General features: G+C 49.0%; 1 protein-coding gene across 4 annotated transcripts in view; it reads right to left on the reverse strand.

Moving 5' to 3' along the window:
• Positions 1-6,045: 6,045 nt before the first annotated feature.
• The window catches only part of LOC126871315 (leucine-rich repeat-containing protein 24-like), a 152,701-nt gene continuing 141,630 nt past the window's right edge, over positions 6,046-17,116 (reverse strand). For all 4 annotated transcript variants that reach the window (XM_050629985.1, XM_050629964.1, XM_050629974.1 and 1 more), the window contains one exon: positions 6,046-16,229. In XM_050629985.1, coding sequence (XP_050485942.1) covers positions 15,035-16,229 — 1,195 coding nt within the window. In that variant the 3' untranslated portion in view covers positions 6,046-15,034. The remainder of the gene's footprint in view (positions 16,230-17,116) is intronic.

Genomic DNA, 17,116 nt, shown 5'->3' on the forward strand with positions numbered 1-17,116 from the left:
GTTAAAAGCTTGATATTCGGCTATATATATATATATATATATATATATATATATGTCGGATTAAGGTTGGAATTTTGGGCGTTCGATGAACCTTCACTCAAATTTATCATCGAGGATATAGCTGATATTTATTGGTACGAATAGGTGGACGCTACAAGAGGCTATAAGTAATAGCGGCGATCGGATGGTCGAGACGTCGATGACAACGAATTCAGGTTCGATAACGAATCCACGGTCCACGGAATGACGAATGCGATGTGATACACGTATAACTCCACGTACAAGTGAAACTTATCTGCATGAACTGAAAAAAAAGTCCAAGTGGAACTGCCCTTATATATTCCTCTCCACGCCTCTCGGGTCAATCTTTGTTTTTAAGGAAAGCGTAGCTATAGTAAAAGTCTGGACTAGGGTATTGGGGGTTTTCCCAACATTGCAAAAGGGAAGTCCCGATGTCCTTTCATCTCCGACATATATATAGCAAGCATTCGCATACGTACGTGTGTAAAGATCCGCTCGGGATGATCCATTCGATCGCGTATCATTTACCACTCTATCGCTTCTGTTAACCTAAAGCGTTAAAACGATTCCTCTTGCGACTTCTTCGCGCGAATACCACCATCGATTATCCAAAAACCTGTGGAAACTGAAAAGCGATCGCGGTCCACAATTTCATCGAATCACCCTGCACGGTTTCACGCGTACCGATAACTGGATCCCGCCCCGGCCAACGAAGCGTACACAGATAATAGGTCGATTATTTTCCATTCTGGCAAACGGCGTAAAAGTGGGTCGCACGAAATCCGCGTCGTCGATAGCGACGGTTCAGTCTGCTGGAAGGTGCCTTCCGACTGATCCAGTTGTAGCTTATCAGCCGTCTTTTCCGAGCTGGCGTTCTACAGCCTAGTTCTCGGGGGAATCCAGACTTTGTCTAATTGCCATCGATCCATTCCTGGCTGGTAGACGGAGGAACGAGCGTCTTTTAGGGAAACGGCGCGGAGTCAGATCCGCCGAACGGTATAGAAATCGAGTCGAATCACGCGGGTTTAACGATGCTTCTCGTTGGATTTCTCGTTGGATTTCTCGTTGGATTTCTCGTTGGATTTCTCGTTGGATATCTCGTTGGATTTCTCGTTGGAAGATGACGGGTAATAATGGATAAGAATCTCTAGACTATCGCTCGACGAAGCGTCCAGCGCACGGAATCGTGGTAAAACGATGGAACTTGAGCGGTGGAAAACGTTTCACCCTTTCGACCGAGGTCGACTTTGGGAACGGTACAAACGATGGGCAGCCACGCGCCTCGAACATTGGACATCGTAAGAAGGGGAACAAGAACGGGGGACCTGGGACGAAGAAAAGGGGAGGAAGGAAGGGGTAGGGTCGACAACAGTCTGGAAATTGAAGAAGAACACTCGATGCGGTCGGACCAGGGAAAAAATGTGACGCGCGCGCGCGCGGTAGAGGGAGAGAGAGAGGGAGAGAGAGAGAGAGAGAGAGAGGGAGAGAGAGAGAGGGAAAGAGAGAGAGAGAGGGAAAGAGAGAGAGAGAGAGAGAGGAAAGGGAAAAGAGGGAAATCGACATGGCAATGTCAAAATAGCAGTATAGAATGGTCGGCAAGGAGGAGTCGGAGGAAGCTGCGGTCAGAAGGAAGGAGAAAATCTCTCGGGAGGTCGAGTCGGACACGCGCGATGATAAAGAGGGTAGCAGGCTCCCGCTAGGAGCTCGATCTGAAAAGTTTCTTTATGAGCGTAGATACGCCGACTCGTAAAGTTCTGCGCGAATCGAGCGTCGAGTGTATGAAAAGGGCAATGTCGGCAGTGAATCGCGGAACGACGAAAGAAAAGGAAAAAAGCCGGGGAATACGGAAGAAACCGTGCTGGGAGACGAGCGGGAAAACTAGGCTGGAAGAGGCGCGGCGATTCGAACGAGTAAAAGAAGAAGAAGTCACTTTGTGGAAACCGTTGGACGATATCGCGATAGCCGATATAAAAGGGAAGCGAATAAAAGGACCGCCTGAATACGATATTCTCGTGGAGAAGTTTACTCGCCGAGTCACTCGTGTAACGATCAAAAATTTTCAAATTATTTTCACCGCGACGCGCCCCTCTGCATCCGCTCGTATCCCCCTTTCTCGCTTCTCCCGAAACGCTTTTAATCGACTCGCCTGGAATCCGAGGAAAATTTCTCCTGACCCTCTTCGATCATCCGCGAAACAGACTGGGGACGAGGAAACGGTTTCGGACCTATGAAAAATTAGCGAGCTGTTTAATCAATGTTCCGCGACATCGCGGCAAAATTTGTCAACCGTTACTTCAAATAGAACGTTCGAGAGTAGCTTGTCTCTGTCTAAAGATAAAAAAAGTTGGTAAAAAATATTATGGTCCAATTTACTTTTCGTATCTACAATCTTATTTATGCGCAGCAAAAGTAGCAGCTGTAATAAAACACGCGTTACGATCCACTTGAGTAATCTGCCCCTCGAGGCGAGCGAGTTTGCGCGAGACGTGTAATGTGAAATTCCGGCAGTAGCGCGACTCGCCACTCGCCACTTGCTACTCGCCACTCGCGGCTCGATCGAGCGCTACATAGATGATTCGCATTACCGTCCAATGTTTAATCTAGTTGCTTGATACTTACATCTATTAAAAAAAAAAAAAAAAAAAAAAAAAAGAAAGAGCAACGGGATGTAAAGCTGCGGTTGCCATCGCTGTTTTTCCACCGTTATACGGAACGTAGGAACGTAGAATTACCGTGCATCCACGAAAATCGACCGGCATCATCCGCATCCCGTATTTCGGCCGCAACTATGTTTCCTGCGGGACTTGATTATGCGCGTGACCATTTTGCGCCTAATTTGTCCGAGCGTTTTATCCCGGCTCGGAAATCGAGAACGGGCGCGACGTTTGGCCAGTCAGCCATCCAGCCAGCAAACCGAGTATGTATATCGACGCGACACGCGGCCGTGTTTTTCCTGCTTCCCGTCGTTTGTCCACCGACGAATCTCGATTGCTGTTGCGTAACAACGAATTACGCATCGACACCGCTCGCAAAAAATCATCGAAATTGTAAATTTCGCTGGAATTTGTCGCAAAAGTTATTGGCATTTACAACGAAGCGATTAAAGAACGTGTGTTCTTAGACGACACACTGGGATATAAAAATTAAGTTTATAACTGGTACAGCGTTCGTGAGCCGGGGCCAATGAATTATCGTTCGCTTTGAAAATGTATTTCTCTGTGTTACATTTTCCGTGGCAGAGCTACGACAATGCATAGAATTATAAGCAGGAAATTAACAGCAACTTCTGCTTTATTTATTTCATCGTTATCCGCCCGAATGATTTACAGGAGTTCATAAACTTTTCCGGTGCGCGGTTTCTCGTTAATTTTCGATCGGCCGTTTACATAATACGCTTTATTCCCACCAACGAGCGCGGACAACCGTGTCAAATAAATTTCTCTACGAAATATTTAATTTCACAGGACATTTGGCTTCGCTCGTCTTTTGTATCGGGCCGAGTTAAACCGCGGCCTCAGACACTCTATAAACCTGTTTACATTCGTAATGGCCGTTTAATATCAGAAACTACGTAACAATCACGGTCTAACTTTGGCTCCCTTCTTGCTTTCCACGCCAAGTAACGTTTAATCGAACACAAAGTTAAACACCATTCGTTTTTCTTTTAAATAGTCGTGCTTAAACGTTCGCGAATACGTTCGTCTTCCGTTATTTAAACTATTTAGGACAGGGCGAAGGAAAGAATTCGCGCGAGGTTTCGCGAACAACCGGCAAGCAGAGGCGGTCGCGTTCCGCGGAGAGTCGCTGAAAAAATGGCAATCGAAGGGCAACTGCACGGCGTCCCAGCGCCGTTTCAAGATTATTGCCTTCGTCCGTTTCGATAGATTTTACAGTTACCAAGCGAGCTACTATCGTTCGATCGTCGGACCTTTCTTCCCGTGCAACTGAACTTTTATCGCCGCTCCCTTATCGGTGGCCGGTCCGAGCGAGGCGGTCGGTCGCATGCAAAATTTTCCAGGCCACCGCTCCAACAGAAACAAGTCCGTATCGTGCACGCACAGGATAGGAACCGGCCAATTATTTTCACGGTGGATTTCGAGTTATCTGCGCGTGGTCGAAGACGCGATGCACCGAACTGGTAACTGCTCGGATCTCTAGATCCGGTAAGCCGCGTCGAAATTGCTTCCTCTTGCCGAAAATAACAGTTTAGTCCGGAGTCCAGCGAAAAATTTCACGGCGTTGCGCCGTTTCTACCGTTCTACCGACAACCGCTGTCCCGTTTAAAAGGCGCACCAACGTACATATAATATGCAAAGTACACAAAGTGTCTCGACTACGTATTTAGGTTACCGTGCGTTAAGTTTTCAGCTTAAAGTTAAGGGCCGGGAAGGGGGGCTTAGGGCGGGCAAGGGGGAAGCGACGCTTTCTTGCGCGCTAAATTGCGTACAATTGGACGTCTCTTTCGAGAAGTTGAATCGCTTGGTCGATGGTAACAGCGTAGTAGTAAACGAGCAGCAAGCGGCACTTTGGATACAACCGTCGAGCAAATGACAGGATTAGGAGAAGGTGAATTTCCTGCGAACCGTTTACACTGTCCGACACGTTTCGACGAGACTCGGCTCGAGCAATTGAATAAAAAGATCACGGAGGTGACGGTTGAATGCAAAGCCACTTTAAACCTGCACCCGTCTCGCGTCCAACGAGAGGCTTAATCGTCGAATTACCGTAACAACCGGATCTCGCCAACTACGCACGTGTTTTCGTTGGCTGGCTATAAAAGGAGAAACAGCGAGATCCACCTTTGTTAATTCGTGAGCCAAAAACGAGGTAAAAAACGAAAATCAAATTACAGGCAAGTTTTTCAAACGATTCGCTTTGGAAAGTAATTGCGTTGCGTTGCAACTGCGATTGTGGGGGAAAAATCGTTGGAACGGTAAGCGGGAAAATGATATTTATAGAAATTTTCGAAAAAATATCGATTTAATGCGCGCAAACGAGCAACGATGTAAAGGATCGTTCATTTTTCATGGAAATATTTCGGAATAATGATAAGGACAGCGGCCTGTTTAACCAAGGATCGCGTCGCGACGTTAAACGGCGACCGACCAAAATTTACCCAACGAATTTCCGAGATCGCTTCGTAAACGAGCCTTTCGACCGCGTTTAATCCTGTCGCGCGTTAAGAGATACCGTGCCTCGAGTACCTCTAATTCGTGCACCCTCTGTGGCAATTTAATTCCCTGCAAATCCATTTTTCTTGCGACTGTAATTAATGCATGGAAGGCAAAGCTCCGCTTTGAAGTGGCGACCGAAGCGGAAAAACGAATGTAGACATTACCGTTTCTTTTTCCGAGGGAAGAGATTTGCGAGAATACGAGCCGCTCGAATCTCCGTCGCTCTACTTAAATTCTGCAAAAGTCGGGAAAGGAACGGCGGCCGGTAGCCCGGTCGTCCCACGGGACTGATGTATCGAGCGGAGAAGAAAAGATTTGTCGTCACGATGCTGTTACGCGTTCGTCTTTAAATTTGTTTCGCTTCATCGCGCGCCCTTCCACTTTTTCCCGCAGCGATCCTAACGTCTGACGATGTCGTCGACGATGGAAAAGATCGCTGTTCCGAACCCAACTACGTAAACGTATAATTCGCTTCGAACGGTTTACGAATGTCCTAAGGATTCTCTCGTAAGAAGGAAAACGAAAGAAATTCGCGGAATAACATTTCCGAGAAGCGTATTTCGTTTGGAGGTGGCTGGTTCGTGATCGCGTATACGGGAAATTCTATTCGGCATCGCGTGCGCGCTCCTCTTACGCGATGAACGATTTTCAAAGCAAATGGTCCTATGCAAATGCATAGATCGTGTTGTTTCGTATCCGAGAATCCGTCGAATCGCCGCAAATCGCATTTGGAGGAAAAATGCGAGATGCCGAGAGGCCGGAGACCCGATTCTGCCAGCGTTCGCCTATTCCAGTATTACGGCGGGGAGCGAGGATTGGAATCGGAGGGGCTGCAGAAAGAAAACGACCATTAATACAAAAGCTATTTTTATTCTTTAATCTCGTATCAGTCGTGAAAAATCCTTCGCTACATCAAAAGTACGTACGACATGTGCAGAATCGAATACATTACGTTATACACGGTAATACAAATCGTATTGCTCAATCCTTCGGAACATCGTGTGTACATGAGCGCGTGTACGTATTACATGTATACTTATATATTTATATTTATATTTATGTATATATATATATATATATATATATATATATATATATATATATATATATATGTATATATATATATATATATATGTATATGAATGTGGATTCACGGAGGTGATCGCGGTGTATATATGCCGATGTATGCGCGCACGCGCGCCTATGTGTACGTGTGTGTGCACAAATGATATAGATGTGCGACTGTGTAATTGTGCGGAATCGTAATTCCGTTCGCGACGAACTTTACGGTCGAAGGGAGGGTCGAACGAGATCGATACGTCTGCCCTCGATTCTCCTCTCCCCCTTACTTATCTCTCCTCTTTTTTCCTGGCCCTTTTACCTCTTTTCTCTCCCATTTTCTAACGATTACGGCGAAAAACTTGACGCGATCTCGTCGTAGTCCCATCCTAATCCTTTTGCCGTACATGCCACGCTTCGCGCGCTTCTCTGCCGCTTTCCCATCGGCTACTAACATTCTTCTCCCGTCTCTCGTCCGACAGCCATGATATTCGTTACACCGTGCGAAAGGAAAACACGCTGACCGAGTTTCACCAACTTGGTCGATACGTTCGTGTTCTGACTCGATTCGAGGCAATCTAAGCAGGGGGTTCGCGAGTCACGAACGCCGCAAAGCACGAGGTTTACGCGGAGCCGGCGCTTCTTCGAGTCTCGATAGTAAACCGTGTTTCGTCGCTGAGAATCTTAATCCGATATCGCGTTTGACGCACCATTCCAATTTGAACTTGTTCGCGGGTTTCCGTCTTCTATCCGAAATTTAATATCATGCCTCGTATAGAATTCCAATATCGAATAATAACGGCGAATTAATAAAAAGAAGAAAAGAAAAAAAAAAAAAGAAAACTAAACGAAACAAGTCAGGTTCGGTGAAAGAAAAGGTTCGAATATTTCCATAACCCAGCCGTTTCCAGTCCACGCTCGATTTGTCGAAGACAAGAGGAAACCATCGACGTGTCAAATAGGAAAAGCAATACGTCTACGAAGCTACGCGATTGCGGGTTGTTTCCTCGAATCGACGAAATATTGCCACGGTGCAGCCATATTTCGCAACGATGATCAAGAAGAAAGAAAAGTTGGAATAATGTTGCGCTCGGATCGCCAGGCGTCAGAGACACCGCGATCGCGCGAGATTTGCCGTTTCCACGGAACGTTGCTCGTTCCTCGCGAAAATTTCGATATAAATTCTCTACAGCGTTGATCGCGATCCATCGATCGACAAACAGGCGTCTGCTTGTATTTCATACATATATTCATAGCAGTGCTATGTAGTAGACGGTACGGCGTAGTTACACGACTCTCGGCTTCCTCGCTGCGAGCTATTCAGTTTCGTCCGACACCGGCGAAACTTCCTTCCGATGCGTTCAACAACCTGTTCTCTGATTCTCTTTGCGCTCTATCCGGTTTCGAAAGAAGGCCGAGATTACAGCTGTGATCTGTTAACTGTTATTCTCCCGTGAAATAGGATGAAAATTACGCGTATGCCCTGAAAAATAGGAAAAGTCTCAAGAACCGGACCAACTACTCGCTTCGAAACGAACCACGCGATTACGCCTGAGATGCCTGGGATCGTGCCTGCAGATCGCGTCCAAACTCGTGGCGATGTTTGCGAAACGACGTTTGGACTCTGACGAACGTCGTCAAGGCGACAAGCTGCAACGAGATTAAAGACACGCGAAGAGAATGCTACTGGGATCGATTTTGCCGGAGCACCAGTCGCGTGGGAAGTTTGATGGCGGCACGCGTCGCTCGATAATTCAACGCGTATCTCGTAACCGAACGCAAACACCAGGAAGTCGATGGACGAATCTCGTCCGACCGCGCGTTTAATCTCGATTTCGTTTAAGCTCGATTCTCACGCGCCGCTTCTCTCCCCCGTCAACTTCAAAAATTCGATTCCTTTCGAAAACCGAACTTCTCCGAACGGAGAAGGTATTTCACGGTTCTCGGTGTTTTAGAAGATACGCGAGTATAAGGTGAGAAGAGCGACTCCGCGAGTAACAAGGTATGCTCGTGCTGCTCGTAGAGCGTTTCACGTTGTTGGAATAGCAATGTCGGCAAATGGAATAGGTATAGGAATAAGCAAACGATGGAAGCATTTGATCGACCTTGAAACGAGATCCGCTGTAACAGAATGAGCCGCGTTACCGCGTCGAACAACCATGATTTCGATAGCAGGGGAATAGTAGCGAATGTGTGATCGGAGATTCGAGGAGAGGCAAAAGTATCGTAACCCAGGACGGTAAACACGGTTACATCGAGCAAATTATCGCAACCAGACACACCATGACGGAATCTACGTTCTCGTTACGGCGAAAGCGGTACCTACGGGGCACGGATCCAAGTACCGAGTCGAACAGCAAAGTCTATGAATGACGAAGGTTGACGAGCAATTTCCTCACGTTCTATAAACACGCCTCTCGCAATTTTCACACCGCGACGAGTTCGATATCCGAAGCGAAGACAGATAAGCGGGCTGCCTCGACGTTATCCGCTGCTTTGAAACTGATCCGGGATCGGTGGCCAGCTACGCGCGGTCCATTAAATTCTAATCATCGTAATTACACCGTATCCTTTATGGAGCCAGTCAGTGTTCGATTAAATTGAAAGTATTCGTGAAATCGACGGCAAGGAGCTGCTACCTCGTACAGCGTTGCTACGAGTTCCATATTAATTCGGTCGTCGCCTGGTCGACGGTTCCCGATCGAGGCCACCGTGCGGTTAATGTTTAATTTCGATTATGCATCGATTTAATCAACGCGGCTTGGCCTGCACTCCTCGTCCAGCAGCGGAAGCATAATTTTCAGCATATTGGAAATTGGAGAATCATCAATTTGGGAAATCGCCAGCAGAAAGCGCTGGTATAATGGCAATTTATTCGCCGCGAAGAGCGTCCATCTCCGAGGGAATAGAAAGCTGTGAATCAGCAAGAAAGGATTGGCACGATACGAAGAGTCAATGGTTTTTGATCTCTATAGGGAGGGCGGGGGGATGACAATGGCGACCAGCTTGACGATATCGTCGAAACGGTGAACCGCATTAGCGTCAAATAATTAAATTGTCGCGCGCCAATAACCATCGTTTATACCGGCTAATAATTATCACGGTCCGTTGCCGCGCTCGTAACCAGTCGTTAATCGTCAACGAACAAGCGCGTGAAAATATTCAGCCGATCAAACGGCGAGAACCTTTGCGTCTGGCGTTAAGCTTTGGAAATACACAGGGAGCGAGATAGAAAATAACGAATCAACGAATCGCGACGATTCATTATTTGCCGCGTGCAATAACGCGCGAGGACGCGTGGCTGCGTCAACGCTCGTTACCCGTCCCGTTAAACGCTAAGGTAAAATCGCCGTTAATAAACGAGCGTCGTTGATAAACGAGCGGACGCCGCGCGCGTCCAAGACTCGACGGTTTTACTAGATTCGGACGATCTATCGACTGTTAAGTTCCAACCTCGCACGAACTAGGTACGTACTAAGCGTGGATGGAAAGAGGCTGTGACAGGATGTTGCTATCCTACCGAGAGGGACGGGTTAGGTAATAAGGTTTAGATGAATTTTGGATTGGAGAACCGTTGCGCGTGATACGACGGAATGAGTATGGTCGTGAGACCGTAAACGGCACACCTTTGCGCAGTAATACCGTAGGCCTTGTTAAACGACGCCGCTGCCAGTGCAATCTCAAGAGAATGTAGCTTTCATTAGGACCCAGACACGCGGTTTCCATTACACCGTTACGTTACATTACGCGTTACGTTGTAAATTTTGCCACAGGGAAAACGATACGGATTTCGCTGGACTCGCGACATATATAAAATCCTGCTGCCAACTCTACAGCGTTAACAGCTGTCTGTAAAATCTTCGGCAACTCGTTGGAAAACCGGACATCCGTCCTGAAATCCGCGACAGCTTCGCAAGAGGATTAAACGGAAACAAGGTATACAGGCGTGTCGCGGCAGAAAACAACGGCAACTATCCGAAACACGAGTCCACGTCGAAGATCGTCGGGAGTCGGGCGGACGAAACTCGGCGAAAAAAGGCTGCCGAAAACCATGAAACGGTGACGGTTGGCGCGACAACGATCGGCATTTCGAACGATGCGCGTGCATTCGGTGCCACGGCACAGCCTCGATGCCTGTTACTAGGTGGACAACGAGCATCCGCCCTGCAAACAGTGATTATCCCGGTTGTGTCCGCGGCACAACAAGCCCTTTCAACGCGGCCACGCGTGCTTGTTCGAGCGTTTGCAGAGGCCCGTTACCGTTAGTCGGCAACCAGGAAGAGGAGTCGGGCGATTACGATTTCGTGGCACGCGGGCACGAATCCGGAAGTCGACCGACATCGTTCGCCGATTCTGCAGGGATTCCTGGGTTTCGGCGAATTCCAATAGCCGGGCTCCGGTCGTCCAACACGTTTCCGTACTGTCCGATCCCGTTTCTACTGTTTTCTCTGTTTCTCTATCGCGTTCGCGTAACTCGTTTAAGCTCGCCGCGCGTTTCTATACGTTCCGCAGAAGTGTATTCTGCCGTCCCCGAGGATGACAACAGCAGTCGTTCCGGATGCACGTTTCGTTCCTATGTGTTTCGCGTTCGAGTCGCAGCCACCTGTTGTTTGTTGCAAAGCGGGTTGCAAAAATGGAACTCGAAGGGAAAATCGTCGTGGGTCCCCGTCAACGTAGCCGAACAGGCATAGTTCGACAGACTGGTCGTTTCGCGAATACATCCTGGCGAGAAAGGACTAAAAGTTTGTTCCGGGATGAAACAAAGAGAAGAAAAGAGAAGAAAGAAAGGAGCAAGAGAAACGATACGAGTGAAATAAAAATGTTAAGTTCGATACGTTTGCCTAATAGCGCGTCAGAGACGAAATTGAAAAACGTTGGAAAATGTGGAACGAACGGCCGAAAATGGAAAATTAAATTCTATAAAATATAAGCGAACGAATCGAGGTGGAAGATGCGTTTGTTCCGTTTAAAGCTTGCTTTTTCGCCTTTGATTGTCGCGCCACGAACGATAAATTCACCATCGATTATCGGGAGGCGAGCGATTTTCATGATGCCAGTTACTACGCGAGCGAGGTCGGGAAGAGCGGCTGAAAAATGGGAAAAATTCGACGAAACGAGCGCGTCCAATTAATCCGGAAAAAGTACAACATATTCATTGCGCACAACATCGAAGGGGAAAATTCGAGCGAAGCCACGATAAGAGCCCTGTTGAACGAGCGGCGCGTTCCGATCGTCGATGGGAAAGTGTAAAAAAAGGAAAATAAAAGAAGAAAGGACGGTAACACGCGGAGAACAAAGCGGTGTAGGTACATGAACACGTGCGTTTTGTACATCGACGCGATGGGAAAACGAGACGAGGTTCGGGGAACATCGTAAACCTAATTCCACTCGGGGCGTGCCAAATAATCTGGACCGCGTCGTAACTCAAAAAGCGGCGTTGCCGCGGTCGTGAATTACGGCGCGTCCGTGGTCGAGCAGCGACGATTTTTTTCCTGAAAATTTTATTGCTAGCCTGCGCGTGCACCGCGTACGGATGCGCCACGCAAATTATTACGTTTGATATATTGCCGCGAAATTCTTCATCGAAACTTGCTCCCTTTTCGCTGGTTTGACAAACCGATAAACGCGGTTCGACGCCAACGGGCGATCCCTTTCGTATCTGGCGTACGCGTGCAAGAGGAAACCGGAAGAGTATTTCCATTCGCGACTCGCAGTTGGCGAAGATCGTCCTTCGACTCGCTTGGAACGTCGAGGCAGAGACGGGAGGCGAGCTTCGATCGATGATCGCTGATCCGATTTTCGCAAGTGCGAACGTTGACGCGAGTACGGCAACACGAGCAACCTCGAGGTGAAAAAAGACTCGAGTGAACTCGATTTCCTTCGTACAAACCGAGAACATCTTCGTGGTACTCGTAAACACGGAGGAGTGCGTAGACTCGGTTCGCTTTCAGCTACCACTGATCCCAAGTGTCGCTTCCTATTGTCGCGGCTAACGAAGTTTCCGTCTCGACGATCCTTTCGCCAATCACCCGGATACCCTGTAAAACGCCGTTAACGCTGATTCAAAATTTTGTGTGCGCGTGTGTGCGTGCGCGCGAGCGAAACGCGGGGCGTATCGAACGAAAAATTCGAGGGGTCGTGGTATTCGAGCCGTGGTGAGCTCGGAAGGATGTGCGGATTCGAGTTCACGCTTCGAGGCGGAGAGACTGTCGCCGTTCGTCCGTGAATCGGCCGATGATCGACAAGAGGCAGAAAAGAGGGCAGCAGCAGTTGCGTTTACGATCGCCCGAATAGACGATCCACTACTAAACGGAGCTGTGCATCCTTTCGCTGCACGTCCGACGGTCCGCCATCCGCTGATCGTAATTCGTAAACCTAGCGTTGGATCGGGCTAGATAGATAGCCCTCGAAGAACGATCGATTCGTTTATTACCTAGATTCTAGATGAACCGATCTTGCCGTTTGATCGGTGCGACGCCAGCCTGGTTCGCGATACACCACCAACCTCGCGCGGATTCATTGAACAAATTCAGAGAAAAACGTGTACGTCTTCTTCCTGGACGAAGATGAGGAGTCACGGTGAAAATTGTACGAGTGTTTTGCAGTCGGTTGTTGGTATCGATTGGTCGAGTATCGCGAAGCAACGCGTACGATCGAACTCTTAAAAATCGGCTACACAACGATAACGAATACAGGGCGAGAAGACGGAGCGAGCGGTTGCCTGGTCACGCGTGTTAGGCTCTACGACACCTTTCAAAAAATATCTACTTTCCGCGCGTGTCCAGCGCGTGTTCTGACCAACCCTCGTTTCCGCCTATTCACATTCACGTCTGTATACTTGTATTACATATAATATGTGGACATTTACGTACGTGTGTGCCCGTTGGTTTTCGCGTTTTCCAGAGTGGTGTACAAATTTATACATATGTATATGTATATTTAACGTGTCTGTACATGGGGCTAGCCGAGGCCTATACCGGCTCTCTCGTAATCTCGCACAGTTCACCAGTCTTAAACACCGAGTTAACGTTATTATCACTACGGTAGAATTGCTATAACCTTTCGTCGGAACTTTCCAGACCGGATAGAGCCTGTTCGTTTCTTGGGAAACCGACGAGCAGTAGACTCTAATAACGATACAATTGGTTAGCCTAAAGAGGAAATGACCAGGAGATGGAACGGTGAATGAAGGGGGTGAAGGATGCGTATGAACTTGAGCAGATATCGAACGAGTCCTCTCGAGGGACTCGTAAACCAGCAGAGTATTCTCGTTTCTTCTCCGTCGTATCCTTTCTTCGTTTCGAAAGCACGCTTCTCTCTCGCGCTTTGCGCTCCTCTTACCGCTTACAGTGGCTGCAAACGAGTTGCTATTCCACGCATTTGCATCTCTTACTTTTAAACGTACCGTGTACGATGAAAGACGTCCATTTTAACGAGGCGAAAGAGTTTGTGTTTGTTAACGGAAGAATATTCTTAAGCTTTAAGGTCGGTAGTACGCCATTCGGTATTTTACTCTCCACTACACGCTCCTCTGTAATTTCTTTCGTTTCTTACACTTTGACACACACTCGTCCCACTCGTCCCCTATGTACATACAAACAATTTCTCTCAACTATTTCATCGAGGATTCCCGCGCTATCAAACGCATAACTTTGACAAAGTTGACCACCGTTGCCAACCAGCGAGCAAAGTTACCGTTCGTTCCAGAAACGTTTCCAATTTCCGGCTGTAGTCGGAGTGACAGATCGCAATAGTACGAGCGAGCGTAAAGGGCGAGCGTTCTTCGGTACGTGGACAGATCAGCTTCGATCGGACTGCGCGATCGGATCAGCCGGTTTTCAAAATTCCGACTGCGCTCGCGGCCGTTCGTTTGCGTTCGTCGGCTTCCGTAAGCTCTTGGAAAATTCGATTCCTCTGATCGGTGCACCGCTCGCGTAACCCTCGTTCCGGCAAATTCCATTGCCAAGCGAGGCTGGCGAGAATGGTCGAGATCTGCGTTCCGGAACCATGCGAAAATTCCCTGCACCAGTCGCCATGGAACTTGCATCCACGTCGATCGTTCGACAACGCCGAAAAATCGCTCGCTCGCTCTTCTATTTTGCGGATTTTGCTCGACTAACCGAGCTCGTATAATTTCAACGCAGAATTTCCTGAATTTCCCTATGCTCTCCTCTCCGACAAACAACTCGAATTTTTCGCCAAAAGTTCTATACCGAAAACGGCTTTTACGACGCTTTTCACCTGGAAAAAGCTGGTGAAAAATCCGTTGCCGCGTTCGAACGTTGCCCCCCCCCCCTCCCCCTCTCACTTTGCGGGGTAGACGATTTGATTAGCAACGCTGGCTGTTCCTCGAACACGGAGACCTGTTACTGACAAGAAATTATTATCCGCAGACACGTGATTCGGGACGCCTGGGAAGCCTCGCACCTGATTAATCCATTACGTTTCCGTTGCTCCGGCTCCTTTTGTTCCTGCTCAACCGGCATTTTGGCCGCACGACGTTTGATATCTATTCTCGCAGACAACGACGGCGACGGCGACGACGACAACGACGACGTAGCTCTCTGTCGAGTTTCTTGTTCTGCCAATCGTGTCCGTGCCTTGTTTCCCTTGGATTAATTTGTCCGAACGTACGTCCCGACAGTTTCCTCGGTTCGTGTACGCGACAGATCCGCTGTCTCTGCTCTGCCCCCGGGAACCGAGATAATCGGATTCGAACCGACCCGCCGGTCTTCTGCTCTATGCGCGAGCCATCTTCGTGTCGTCGATCCCGAGTTCTCTTAGACGTCCATCGCGTCGCCAACGTATCCCTCGTCGGGACTCTCCGGATGATGAGGCGGCTGGAGATCGTCCGCCCTGGCGGCGGCTGCCGCGGCAGCTTCCCGGGCAGTTTTGCTTAATAGCGATCTCGGCGACAGCGGCGTCGTCTCGCCTCTGTAGGCGGCTGGGGGAGAGGGAATGAACGGTACCTCGGGGAACACGGCGACCGGCGACACCGGGGACACAGGAAGCTGCTGCTGAATGGGTTGCTCGACCGGTTGAATCGGCTGCGATTGTTGAGCGGGGTAAGGGTATCCCTCGGCGGTGTACCTGGTGTCGGTTCGAGGCAGCACGGGGTCGTATCCTGGCGATCTGGCGAGGAACTCCGCTTCCCTCGAGTACCTGGCTGGTGGCGCGACCGCGGAACCTTCCACCGGCATCCTCTGCCTGAGACGCGGTAGCGTGCTCGCGGCGCTGAAAGGGATCTTCGGTAGGCCAAAGTTGAGCGGGTAACCGTCTTGATCGAGATAGCTCAGCTGTGGGATATTCGCTGGTCGTAGATCGGGTTGCAGCGGGTATCCGGAGTCGTATTCCAGGATCTGTCTGTCACCGGGCTGATGGCGATACAACTGACCGTATCCGACGTCCGTCGTCTCTGGCACCTCGTTTATCAGATCTGGTTCCGTCAGATACTTGGAAACCGGGCTGCAGTACGGTTCCTCCATGTTTCTGTGCTCTCTGCGTTCGAGTGTCGCGGCTCGGTTCAACTCTCGTTCGGTGTACGAAACCATCTGCTGGTGCTCGAGCCCGATCAAACTGCCGTTGCCCTTTCTGCACGGTAAACTGGTGGCGGTATCCTTGGTGATAGGCATAACAGATTTGTTCTGCGATACCAGAGCTTTCGAGTTCCTTTTGCGGTCGCGACGACGTTTCCGCACGCAGAACACTATGCTACCGATCAGAGAGCCCAGGGCAAACAGAGTGCCCAGCAGAGCACCGGCTGCTATGGCCACCACGTATCCCGATCTTGAGCGATCGTTTGGCGGTTCCACGGTTATTTTCTCCTGGAACAGCACTCGCAAAGATAAATTCGCCTCCGCGGACCCCGCTCCGTTCTCTGCTATGCACGTGTACGTGCCCTCGTTCAAAGTCTCCACGGAGTAGAGTAGCAGAGTGCTGCTCGTGTTGATCCCGCCGCGCTGCCTGTAGACGTACCTGCAACGAATCGTCAAACTCAAATCAACAAGTCGTGTTTCTTTTCTTATACTTTTGATACATAGATCTCTGCTGTAGAGACAGAGATAGATAGATAGATAGAAAGAAAGAGAGAGAGAGAGAGAGAGAGAGAGAAAGAGAGTGGAAAACGCAAGTTTGGTAAGGGTGTAATGACGAAGATGCAAGTTAACCTTTCGCCGCGATTGAATTTCGTTGCAAACACGCAGCCCGTATGATTTGAAATTAGAATGCTGTCCCCGCTAACGACAGCTCTGTTCGCCTTTCGTCGGAACTATGGTGGTTAAAATGTCTTAGAAATTTCACGGAATCGCGCCATACGCGCTCGATTTGAAACGAGCTTGTTTAAAAACGTGCTTTCGAAAACGCGTCGCGACACACCGTTTGCGATGAAAACTGTATGGCGACCGCGATACGCCGGCTTCGCGCCGTTTGGCCCCGTTCGCCACCCTCCTTTTTCACTCTTCTGGCCGTCGTGCGCAATTTGAATTATTAACGAGGCGCGAGTATCGTTAACGGCACGGGGTGAAAAGCACTCGTGTTTCGTGTCACCGGACAGGCATAACAGCCCTGGAAAAATTCACGCGGGAAAACCATTGAAATTCTACGGAGACGTCGTTAAAAATTCGTGGTACAAGGACGAACCCGGCGTCGCCGCGCCGTTAATTAGAATACTTTCGTGATTAACGACCGTGACGAGCGTCTTTTCGAAGAGCTAGAATTCGACGTCGAATCGCGACGCTGTTCGCAACGCAATTTTCACGGACAATTTGCCGGTGTAGTAACAAGCGCTGCAAGAAACACGCGCTGGGTTGGCTATATCGCTATAGCGAGAAATTTTCAACGGAGGAGATACTCGAACGTTATCG

The sequence above is a fragment of the Bombus huntii genome, chromosome 1 (genome assembly GCF_024542735.1).
Source record: "Bombus huntii isolate Logan2020A chromosome 1, iyBomHunt1.1, whole genome shotgun sequence".
NCBI classification, from domain to species: Eukaryota; Metazoa; Arthropoda; class Insecta; order Hymenoptera; family Apidae; genus Bombus; species Bombus huntii.